At 37.6% G+C, this 12,076-nt stretch overlaps 1 protein-coding gene across 3 annotated transcripts in view; it reads right to left on the bottom strand.

The window, feature by feature from the left end:
* LOC137657753 (protein-serine O-palmitoleoyltransferase porcupine-like) overlaps positions 1-12,076 on the bottom strand; it is a 211,150-nt gene that overhangs the window by 64,650 nt on the left and 134,424 nt on the right. For all 3 annotated transcript variants that reach the window (XM_068392227.1, XM_068392224.1, XM_068392225.1), the window contains exon 6: positions 11,277-11,383. In XM_068392227.1, the coding sequence (XP_068248328.1) occupies positions 11,277-11,383 (107 nt within the window). The remainder of the gene's footprint in view (positions 1-11,276; positions 11,384-12,076) is intronic.

Here is a 12,076-nt window from a genome sequence, read left to right as displayed (position 1 = left end):
AAGATAAAGATTCCTCTGAGTATTATTTTCACACTCCAAATAGCATTATTCATGGCAATTAACATTTATTTCAATGCAATATTTTTTGAGAAAAAAAATAAAATAAAAATTAATTATTTTTATTAAAAAAAGAAATGACTGTTGTCTGATTCCAATAAAATTCAAACAGAATCACCAGAGTAATAAAAAAAATAACATATGTTAAAATTATGGAAATCCAATGATATTTAAAGGATATTTAACGATTTTGGCTTTAATAGTGGATGATCCCCTTAAACTCACGATCCCAGGCGGGGATCTATCTGCTGCCCTGCGAAAACTGGGCAAACACGTTACCACTGGAATCAGTTGTTGAAATTGGATAATGAGCAGTTATTTAACTGCTGAGGGTGTAGGGGAAGAAGCTGTAGGGCATCCTCTCTCCAATTGGAGAAGACTCACTTTTGATATTTTGACCCAGAACTTAGAGGAGTTGGATTAAAGGTCTCAGGTTTATATGGCTAGGAAAAATATATATTACTACAAAATTTTTTTATTTGTTCCTACATGACACACACACCCTCATCCTTTAATTAGGGAGATTCACTACTTGAAGGCTTAGAAGGCCCCTGGAATCAACACTGGAAGGTTCTCATTCTTTTCTGGAAGTGTTCAACGCTTGATCTGTGGAGAGGCAAAGCATTATCCACTGATACCTCCTATCTGTTTCCATAGGGATGAAAAACTGATAGGGCCTGGGATGTACATGTGAAAATTTACTTGAAAATTTACTTGATCAGTCTGCAAAACCCTTTCCACCAAAGGATATTTAGTAAGAATCAAGTACCAAGAGTGATGATTAATGGGTTGGCATATGATTTATTATCCCCCTTCTTATTAAGGGGGATGGAGAGAGATACTTCTTTATAGAATGGAGCTCTGAAGTGAAATTTACCAGCATCTGGTCTAACCAGCATGTAACATTTTGTCCCCTATAGGGGGGAACAGAAGAATGAAGAAGAGTCAGTTATAGTATCTTACATTTACATGTTACCATAGATGAGATGCATCCTTGTCCTGTGTGGGAACTGGACTGGTTACACAACTACTTAAGCAGCCATCACAGGTCCTAGCACAAAGGTGTCAAGGGACTTGTGGGTAAACTCTCAGTAGAAGGTCGTGAAGGTGGTCTGCCTTTTCCAGATGCCAGCCTTCAAAACTTGGTCAACTGTAAGGTTTCTCCTGGAAACAAGGATGGAACCATTACCCCTGAATTTGTGAGCCCTGGCCAGTCCTCGTTGGTGCCTCAACACTCTCGTCTACCTCGTAAGAACCAAAGATTGTCTTAAAAAGTCAGAAAGAGACCCTTTTCCTTGACACCTCTTTCTTAAACCCGCCAGTGCTAATGAAAAGTCTCTGACACTCATGGCTGAGGTGTCATCTCCTTTTCAGGGAGTAACACCGAGTCCTTATGGGACACAAGAGCATCTCCTCTCGATCACTACCCGACGCCTCCCAGAGGGAGGGGATGGAGAAAGACTTGAACCTAGGGTCATGCACCACTGGTTATTGAGTCTTGGCCACGAAGTCCATCACAAAACTAAAGACCTCCTTCCAACGCTCAGGCTGCATTACTACATAAGAGAGACCATGCTACTAACCCACTCTCTTCAACGATGTTAGGGTTAGCAGAAGGACAGTCTTCAGAGTCAGTTCCCTATCTGAGACCTCCTCAAAGGCTTGAATGGGGTATGTGTAAGAACCTTGAGGACTAAAGTTACATCCCAATCCGGGGCTAGAAATTCTATAGTGGGGAAGTCCGCTCAAAGCTTCTCAAGAACACAGACAACTTCCAGGAAGCAGAGTCCTATATCCTTCACTCAAAAGATCATACTTGAGGCTGAGTAGTAGCCTTTGACAGCCATGACCAAGAGGCACTTCTCTTGGTGAAGAAAAACTAGGAAATCCCCGATCTGTGCTAAAGACACTCCGACAAGAGAAATATCCCATCTATGACACAAATCACAGAAGATGGTCCACTTAGCCTCCAGAGATATTCAGACATCTATGCAGTGCCTCATGAAAAGCCTTTTGCTCATTAAAGATGCTGGATAGTTTCCACCTGTGAAGAGCTAACGATTCCACAATTTGGTGATACCTCTGCAGGTGCGGCTGACAGAGAAGTGGGCCAAAGGGGCAGTTCTCTCATAGATGTCCAGGTGTTCGAAGGCATCCTCAAACTCAGTGCATGGATGCGGAATTGGAGAGCAAAACATGGGAAGCTTCCTGTTTAGCCGTGTGGCAAACAGGTCGATCCAAGAAGAGCACCACAGGGCAAGAAGCCTTTCCCCTATCAGAGAATGTAGGGATCTCTCTGCTCCTACAACTAGTCCCTGGTGACTGAATATGTCTGGTAGTAGATTCCTCTTGCATGGAATGTATCTTGCTGACAATCCTATGGCATGAAATCTCGCCCAGACATGCATCCGGTTTGTCAACTCGCAGAGAGGGCGAGAGACTGTGGCCCCCCTGCTTGTTGACGTAGGCCACTACAGTAGTGTTGTCGCTCATCAGCCCTATCGAGTGCCTCCTCAAACATTCTTGGAGTGATTATAACTCTACGAAGACTGCTTGCATCTCGAGGATGTTGATTTGCAGATAGAGGCCTTTCCTATTTCGTCCACACTCCTGAAATGATCAGGTTGTCTAGGTGAGGCAACCATTCCTCCTTCAATGCATCCGAGAACAGGTGCTCATCCGGGGGCTAGAAGTCAAGTGGAACTCCTCTGGTGAGGTCGTTACCATTAAGCCACCAGGTCAGATCATCACGAACCTCTGTAAATTTTGTGTACCTCATCAACCTTTGGATTGTCTCATCATCATCTCCTATTATGCCAATTTACACAAAGGGCCTCAGTTAAATTTCGCCAGTTGTCTCTATCTTGAGCTTTTAAATCAATACTTCTCAATCCATCATCTCCTACTTCATGCTTTATAATCATCAGCCATGTAGGCCTGGGTCTTCTAACTCTTCTAGAGCCTTTAGGAGCCCAGTTAAAAGTTTGGTAAACTAATCTCTCTGGGGGAGTCCGAAGAGCATATCTAAACCATCTTCTTCTACCCCTTACCATGATCTCTTCCACATATGGCACTCGAGTAATCTCTCTTATAGTTTCATTTCTAATTCTTTCCTGCCTTTTAACTCTCAATATTCTTCTGAAGGCTTTGTTCTCAAATCTACAAAATCAGTTGGATATTGTTTCATAGTCATACCACGACTCCTGTCCATACAGTAACACCCATCTCACTAAACTGATATATAGCCTGATTTTTATATGTAATCTCAGGCAATTTGATTTCCAAATTTTACCTAACATAGCCATTGTCTGATTTGCTTTTTTCAATATTTCATTAAACGCAAATTCTAAAGACCCTGTATAAGCGATCATAGTTCCTATTTAAATGATTCCACTTCATTAACCCTTTCTCCTTCCAATGGATTGTCTCACCACCCTGTTTGTTTCAGGTTTGTGCAATACTGTAAACTAAGTAGGACTTCTTTATGAACAGGCTTAGCCAATAGAAAGTGAACTAGTGTAAGCCCAGTTTAAATATACAAGTATTTACTATTTATATTAAAATGCTTGTATTATTTTGAAGACCCATGCCTATATGGCTGAAGACCCATGTCTATATGGCTGAGGACTATGAGTGTGAAGTAGGAGATGATGAAGGGAGAAGTATTGAATTCAAAGCTCAAGATAGAGACGATTGGCAAAATCTAACCGAGGTGCGGATATTGGGAGTGATCACCAGCTCCTCAATGCCATACTAAAATTAAAATTGAAAGCACCCAACAGAAATGTAGATAGAATACCTAGGTTTTATACAACTAAGTTTCCATAAGATGAGCACAGAGAAACATTTGCAATTTGCAATTTAATGTAGGAATCGATTTGCAGTCTTAGAGACTTTAAGAGATGAAAAGCAGACAATTAACGAAGAATGTTGTGATATCAAGAACATATATAAGTTAGTTGGTAGTGATGTTCTGGGACATGCAGTTACAAGGAGAAATGAATGAATGATTTGTAATTATCTGGCATCATAACATCAGTGATCATTGATGTCAATTCAAGTATGCTTAATTAACAATTAATAACTTTAAGATAAAACCTAAAATAAAAATAGAAATTAATAAATAATTTAACAACAAAACTTTTAAATGTGTAAAATATAGAAATACCCTTTGAGCACAGAGAAACATTTGCAATTGAATGTAGGAATCGATTTGCAGTCTTAGAGACTTTAAGAGACGAATAGCAGACAATTAACGAAGAATGTTGTGATATCAAGAATATATATAAGACAGTTAGTAGTGATTTTTTGGGACATGCAGTTACAAGGAGAAATGAATGAATGATTTGTAATTATCTGGCATCATAACATCAGTGATCATTGATGCCGATTTAAGTATGCTTAATTAACAATTAATAACTTTAACATAAAAACTAAAATAAAAACAGAAATTAATAAATAACTTAACAAAACTTTTAAAATTTAATATATTTAAAAACGAGTAAGAAGGCCAGCTTCCAATATGAACTTAGAAATGCCACTGGCATCATAAAAATTGTTCCCTCCAAGAATCTTGGTGAGGATGTACCTTCCATCCTCATCACAAGCTTCAGACAGGAATTGTTCCCTGATACCCACAAGACTGGGACATTCAATAAGTAAATGCCTCACAGTCGGAGGAACCAAACAATCATCACAAAATGGCTGACACTTGCCAGTCATCAGGAACTTGTGAGTGAAACGTGAGAGCCCAATTCTAAGGAGACAGAGAACAGTCACCCACCTTTGCATATTTTTTTATACTAGGCAAAACATCATTACTAAGAAGAAAATATCTTCCAAGAAGTAATTTGTCTACTGCCTCTTTAGTTAATTTGTCTACCATTTCATTACCAAGCACACCCATATGAGCCTGGACCCAGCAAAACTTAACTTCTTTACTTGCAGTGCAACAAATATAGAGCCACTCTTACATGTTTAAAACTAAAGGGTTGGTTGGATTAGAAACTGTTAGTGCCTGGAACGCACATTTTGCATCACTGAAAGTAGTAAAATTACCCTCTTTCATTACTTCTATTTTTTCAATAGTAGTCAGGATACCATAAAGCTCTGCTGTAAAGATAGAGGATGTTAGAGGGAACGCATGTTTACAACTAAAACGAGAATTTTACACCCCAAATCCAAAGCCAGCAATAGATTTGGAGCTGTCCGTATATATAAGTCCACTATCCCTGTCTAGTTCTGGATGTTCTGAAAAAGTGGACAGTATTTCTTCAATAGTTACGCCAAAAAGGTCCAAACCATCTTCGGTCTGGCCTAGATCATCTAATACTCTCGCATATAGCTTTGAACGCACATATCTCCCATTCATCTAAGCAGGCAGCAATAAAGGATGTGGAAATATCAACGCCATTGAAAAAAAATGAATAATATATACAGTATATGTATATAAATACATATATATAATAATGGAAATATTACTCAAAGAGTTAGGACAGCAAGACGAAAGAAAGTTTATAAAATTGAGAGAAGGTCGAAGTAATATTCAGAGGAAGAAATAAATGAGAGAGAAAGAGAAATTTAGAATTGAACTAGGGGAGCAATTTCCCAAATTTCAAGAGCCTTCTTGCCCATCACAATGCTTCAACAAGAAAATTATATTTCCTGTTGAAGCACGATGACTTCGACCAGGCATTCTCTCGTTAAGAGGGCATTACAAGGAGAAAGTCACTGATATCAAATGGTACTTTAGATACTATAAAAAGGAGACAAAGACAGAAATTGATTGTTGAAAGTTTTCAAGGAAGTAATGAAAATTACAAGGTAGAGCATGCTATGTATTCCATTATTAATATTAAGGTAAAAAAAAACCAGGAATGACTGGAGAGAATATTTAGACGGGAAACCAAATGAGGCTGACAAAGTTATGAATACAGGGAGTGGTTATGGTGTAAGAATTGCTCATAGATTTATTAATGAAATCTCTATGGGGGCAAAGAAGTAAAGTACCCATCAAAAAGAGAGATGGATCTGTTATAACAATAGAAGATGAAGTAAGACAACGTTGGATGGAACACTTTAGTGAGGTCATGAATGGGAGATAAAAGGAGAATAATTTGATTGATAAACCTGAAGCTGAGGAAGACCTTGATGTGCCCATGAATGAATTCTGTAAGTTTGAAGTCAAAGTTATCATTAAAAAACTCAAGTGATGGAAAGCCCCTGGATACAATGGAATAACTTCTGAAATGATATAGGCCAATACTTACAAGACTATTTTGTAGAATGTGGCGTGAAGAGGTGCACGAGTGCGGATCAACCTCCAGGTGCGAAAGAAAAAACCACAAGATTTTCCATTCGCACATGGACAACAACGCTGAACACTCATTTCCCAAGCTGATTATCAATGCACAACTAACACAGACACACTGGAAAATTAGGGAACACAAAACGTGGAACACGACACTGGAGAAAATCTGGTCAGACGAGAGAGATGACCGCACGTAACTGCAACCAGAGCTGGAATGGTGTTTCTGTGCTAAGTTATGACCCAAGTTAACCTAGAGTCGCATATTCGTGCCTTGGGAGTAGGGAGTTGGGAGAAGGCCTATCCATATTTTTCTGGTTGAGACTGGAAGATCCCAGAACCCTCCATTAATGTAGTTCATGGAAGTATACCGCATCGAGAGAGAGAGAGAGAGAGAGAGAGAGAGAGAGAGAGAGACAACGATTTTGGATGTCTCGAACACTTTTAAGTCCATCCGAGGAAACTCCATTTGCTCTTTGGTAGAGTAATTTAGTTTAAACATTTAGAGAGTTCTTACGATCTTGTCTAACTTATTCTTGAACTCGTTTACTGTGTTACTGTTTACTACATCCTCTGGAAGTCTATTCCAAGTACAGTATTTGCTATTTTGTATGTAAAGAAATTGCCACATTGAGTGGTGTTGTATCTTTTCAATTCTATTATGTATCCATTACCTTTGGACTGATTTTTGCTAAGCATGAATAAATTGTTATGATCCATATTTGTTATTCCTTTAAGAATTTTGAATGCCTTTATTAACTGTTCTCTTGGTCGTCAAGTTTGTAGATCAAATAAGTTCAAACATTCCATCCTCCGTCTATATAGTGTTGGAACTAGTTTGGTGGCCCTAGCTTGTACTGGTTCCAGTTTATCTATATCCTTCTGGATACTTAGAGAGAGAGAGAGAGAGAGAGAGAGAGAGAGAGAGAGAGAGAGAGAGAGAGAGATATTTACCATAAAACTTTGTAAACATTGTGATGTTTTAGTCATTTTTGTTTTCTAATTTTCTTTCACTTGTAGTAGGATAAATATTCATACATTCATTGAGAGAGCACTTTAGTTAGAGAGACAGAATATTTACTGTAAAACTTTGTGAACATTGTGATGTTTTAGTAATTTTTGTTATCTAAATTTTTCACTTGTGGTAGACCGACTAGTTTAAGCAGATATTATTGCATTTTTGAAAAGATAATTACGCTTCATCAAAGAATTTTTTACTTTTGTTTTCCATCCTGGGTGCATCTCTACCATCGACTATTAGTGACCTTTTTTGACTCTACAGTATCGTTGTGTGTTGTTAGATACGGACAAGTGTTTTGCTGTTATTCATACAAAACGAGGTGTCACGAGGACTTTCGTTTTAGAAGTTGTCTTACCTTGTACTGAAGCTGTGTTAATAATGTACAATTACCTTTAAAATGAGTATGAACTAAATACTATGATAGAAATGCAGGTAGGTAATAGCTAGTGAGTTGGTAGGCTTTGAGTTAACCCACCATACGGCAGCAAGCCACCACAAACTAGTGGCACCTCTTCAGAATTTAAGGGAATCATGATATGCCATGCCAACCACATAAGTAATAAGAGACTTTTTACTACCTTTAGGGTGAGAAGAGATGAGACTGTTGAGATGGATGTGTGGGGTAACAAGAAGAGATAAGATACGGAATTAAGTAATTAGGGGTACCACAGGAGTTAGAAAACTATCAGAAAAGATCCAAGAAAGTAGACTGAGGTGGTACAGTCATGTCATGAGAAGAGATGAACAGTATATTGGGAGGAGAGTGATGGAAATGGAGGTACAGGGAACGAGAAGGAGAGGGAGACCAAAGCGAAGGTGGGTGGACTGTATCAAGGATGACCTTCAATCAAAGGGATTAACCAGTGATGAGGTGTGGGACAGAGGTAGATGGAGAAAGCTGACCAGAAACATCGACCCCACATAGAAGTGGGAAAAGATGTAGACAAAGAAGAAGAAGAAGGGTGAGAAGAGCTTACTTTAGCGAGAAGAGGGGAATTAGAATCCATCCTACCTACTCGGTCTTCTGCCTCACAACCTAGTTTAGTCTCATACAGAGCAACTACAATTGTGGATTGCAAGGGTTTGGCAGTAGAAAGAAGTAAAGTATGTAAAGAAATCAGGGTTCTCTATGAGGCTTTTGAATCTGTGGAGCGCAGTGTGCATTCAGAACCCTTACAGAATGAAATGCTATTAATTCTAGAATGACTTTGGGGAGTTGGGTTAGGTTTGCCCATGGTTTGATAAGGACCAGAATTTCCAAGCTAAGGGAGGATTCACTGGACTTCTGAAGTCTAACAAAGGAAGAAAGGGATATTAAGAACTTATGAAGCTTATCACTAACAAAAGATGGCTGAAATTCTGTTGTCTATAAGTGGAGGCAAATCAATATCGTTGTCATTCCTATTAGGTATAATCAACTAGCCGAGCCTTTTCTGGCTTTTTCCCTGAACTAACAGCAACTTCTTTTTCTTTTTAGAAATATTAACCTGTTTGGCAGCCATTGAAAATACTTTTCCCCGAGAGGTACCAAGAGTGAAACATACTTCCCCAGATGGGAAACACAAAGGGAAAGTGAATAATGATCTCCCAGAAATAATTTTCATAACCATTCCATGTAATAATTATTAACTATAGCAGGGAGAGACATATTAAGTTCAGTATTCAAACATTCTAAGTGTGATCATGATTGTGTGACAAAGATAACTGACCCACACATAGGTTGACCACGGACTCTATGCATTGGCAGTCTGTATTAAGGGTTGAGGACATTGCTGGATTTTGTCAATATGCAAAAGAATTTAAGTGCTGTATTGGCACGGGAACACAGAAGGACAGAAAAGGATGATGATGAAATGAATGCTCCCAAAAACCATTCAAGAGCAACACACCATGGGCAAGAGGGAGTCAGGAACAGTAGTCTAAGGGCGCCGCAAAGCAGGTTTCAATGTACTGTACAGTGAACCTCTACATACGATTGTTCCAACATCCTAAGTAAAATTCGACCAAATTTTCGTCTCGACACCCGAAGTCATGCTCCAACATCCGACGTAGATCTTGTTTACGCTGGTAGACGGCAGCACGGTGGAGAGACGCCATTGAGCGTTGAGTCGGTCAGTTCTCTGTTCTCATGCACATCGTGTGGTTGTCTTCTCTTCGGTCTGTTATTAACAGTGTTTATCATCTTCCTTTTCTCACATTTCATTTTTGATTTTACATATAATCATGGATCCTAACAAGCTTAGTTTTGGTACAGGTATTAGTAGTGGTGAGAAAAGGAAGAAGGCTATGCTTTCATTAGAATTGAAGCAAGAAATTATAGAAAAACATGAGCGCGGTGTGCATGTGAGTGATCTGGCTAAACAATATGGCCGGAATAGGTCTACGATCTCGATGATCTCAAGCAGAAGAAAGCCATTAAAGCAGTCAAACCATCAAAGGGGATCAAAGTGAAGCAAAGAAAACTAAGATTGAGAGAGAGAAAGAGAGAGAGAGAGAGAGAGAGAGAGAGAGAGAGAGAGAGAAATGATGTTTATTGTCGAGCATACAATAAAACAAGCTGAATAAGTGAATCCTTAAAATAAGTTTTATAAAGTTATCGTTAATATCCTTCTTTTTCTCTCTCTCTCTGTAGAATCTATTTAGAGGCAGGCAAATCTGGTAAGTTTATCTGGTCTTTAATGAGAGAGAGAGAGAGAGAGAGAGAGAGAGAGAGAGAGAGAGAGATATTAACGATAACTTTTTAAAACTTATTTTAAGGATTCACTTATTCAGCTTGTTTTATTTCATGCTCGACAATAAACATCATCTCTCTCTCTCTCTCTCTCTCTCTCTCTCTCTCTCTTCTCTCTCAGTCTTCTTTTATTACAAAGAAGTGTCATATGTAAGTGAAGAAAATTAAAAATCAAAAAGAAAAAAAATGTAAAAACAATATAAATTATAAAAATAAAAAAAATAAATAAGCTAAATTAGGTTAAAGTTCACGTAGTATAAGTTAGAGTAAGTTACGGTACGTTATCGCAGTCACCATCTTTACCTCCTCGCCGACCGTCCGTCTCCTCCTGCGTAGCAAATCCTACACCTGCACTGGCCTGTCTCTTAGGTAAAGTGACAATAAAAACCTCTTTTTTTATTTATTATTTCTTTATAATTCTTTTTTACATCTATCTTACATAATGCAATTGTATTAATGTTATTTATAATTATGTGTAGCAATTTATTAAGGAGTTATCATAGGTTTATGGGCTGTAGAACGAATTACACAAATTACAGTGTATTCTTAAGGGAATATTTGCTCCAACATACGATTGTTTTAACATACGAAGCAGGTTCCGGACCGAAATAAGATTGTATGTAGAGGTTCCACTATATTCTAAACCTGGTCCTGCAGAAATTAATTTCTTATAGCTGATCCTGATTGGACAGAGTCCAGAAATCGAGTACTTACCGTTACAGGGCTTTATTCCTTTGTTAAAGGTAAGTATTAGTTGAAGTGGAAGAAAATATAAAAAATCTTACAGGTAAATGTTTATTATACCAGGCTTCTGGAGAAGGAGGAATATGAACATCAGGGGAGATTCATAGAAATAACTTACCGATCAAATGAGTTTTGGAAGTAACTTTTATGAGAGGCAGCACTATAAAATTAAATGCTTACAATGAAATTTTAGACCATAAATTAAAGGTCACGAATGTTGCCTTGATGAACAGGTTAAGGTTGTTTACTGTTCATAATCTTGCTCTTTTTAGTACTTAAATACACCCTAAATTAATTCATATGAACAACAAATGGAACATTCAAAGTACTTTAAAAGGACTGGATTGTTAATTATTTCAAGGAACACAGTCTAAGTCTTCTTTTTTCCTTTTACAAAAACTTTCTTGATATCATACCTGGAAACATTATCAGGAACCAGCCATGAGACAAAGCAAGTGGAGAAAAGGAGATAAATTGCACTGGCCACAAGTTTACTAACAATATTTGCAATCAGCATCAAGTTCTGAAAATCAAATAGAATGAAAAGCATTTATTTGCATATGTACATACACAAAGGGTAATTTTGAAATAGGAGATTGCTATGCAGTAACAGGTGCAGCAAATCTGAAAATCAGACATCAAACACGAAGTACTCAGCAAATAACATGGACAGTAAACACCCAATTTCATGAAGACCATTTAGTAATCTACCACCACCTTCCTAAAATTTTAAGTTTATAGCACACTACTCATTTTATATCAATTAGTTTAACAATATTTAATGCTTGAAGGCAAGTCAGAGAATAAGAGTTTACATACAATGATTCTACATTTTAAGAATTTTATTAACCAGTACAGTATTTATTTTCTATTAGTCTTAACTACAGATTAAATAACAATTCTTGAGAATCTGCAATAATTTCTAAAAGACTCAAAATGCATATTTGCTGTTTAATCAATTTAGGTTGTTATCAAAATATTAAGACACTAGATTTTATTATTTCACAAATCACCAGTCACTGTTCAGAGGAAAAGACTAATTGTTAGTCAAGCATCATAGCCTGTTCAGATAAACATTTTCAGAGAACTTATCAACTACTATATATCTTATAAAATTGAAGGTTTAATGTCCCAAACTCTCATAACAGCATATTAACAGCCATTTAAAATATTGCACAATCTTCAATTTACTAAAAATTATGAATGTAGGTAATTG

This window comes from Palaemon carinicauda, chromosome 18 (assembly GCF_036898095.1).
Source record: "Palaemon carinicauda isolate YSFRI2023 chromosome 18, ASM3689809v2, whole genome shotgun sequence".
NCBI classification, from domain to species: domain Eukaryota; kingdom Metazoa; phylum Arthropoda; class Malacostraca; order Decapoda; family Palaemonidae; genus Palaemon; species Palaemon carinicauda.
The sequence above is the reverse complement of the archived record's forward strand: the minus strand, read 5'-3'. Positions and strand labels throughout refer to the sequence as shown.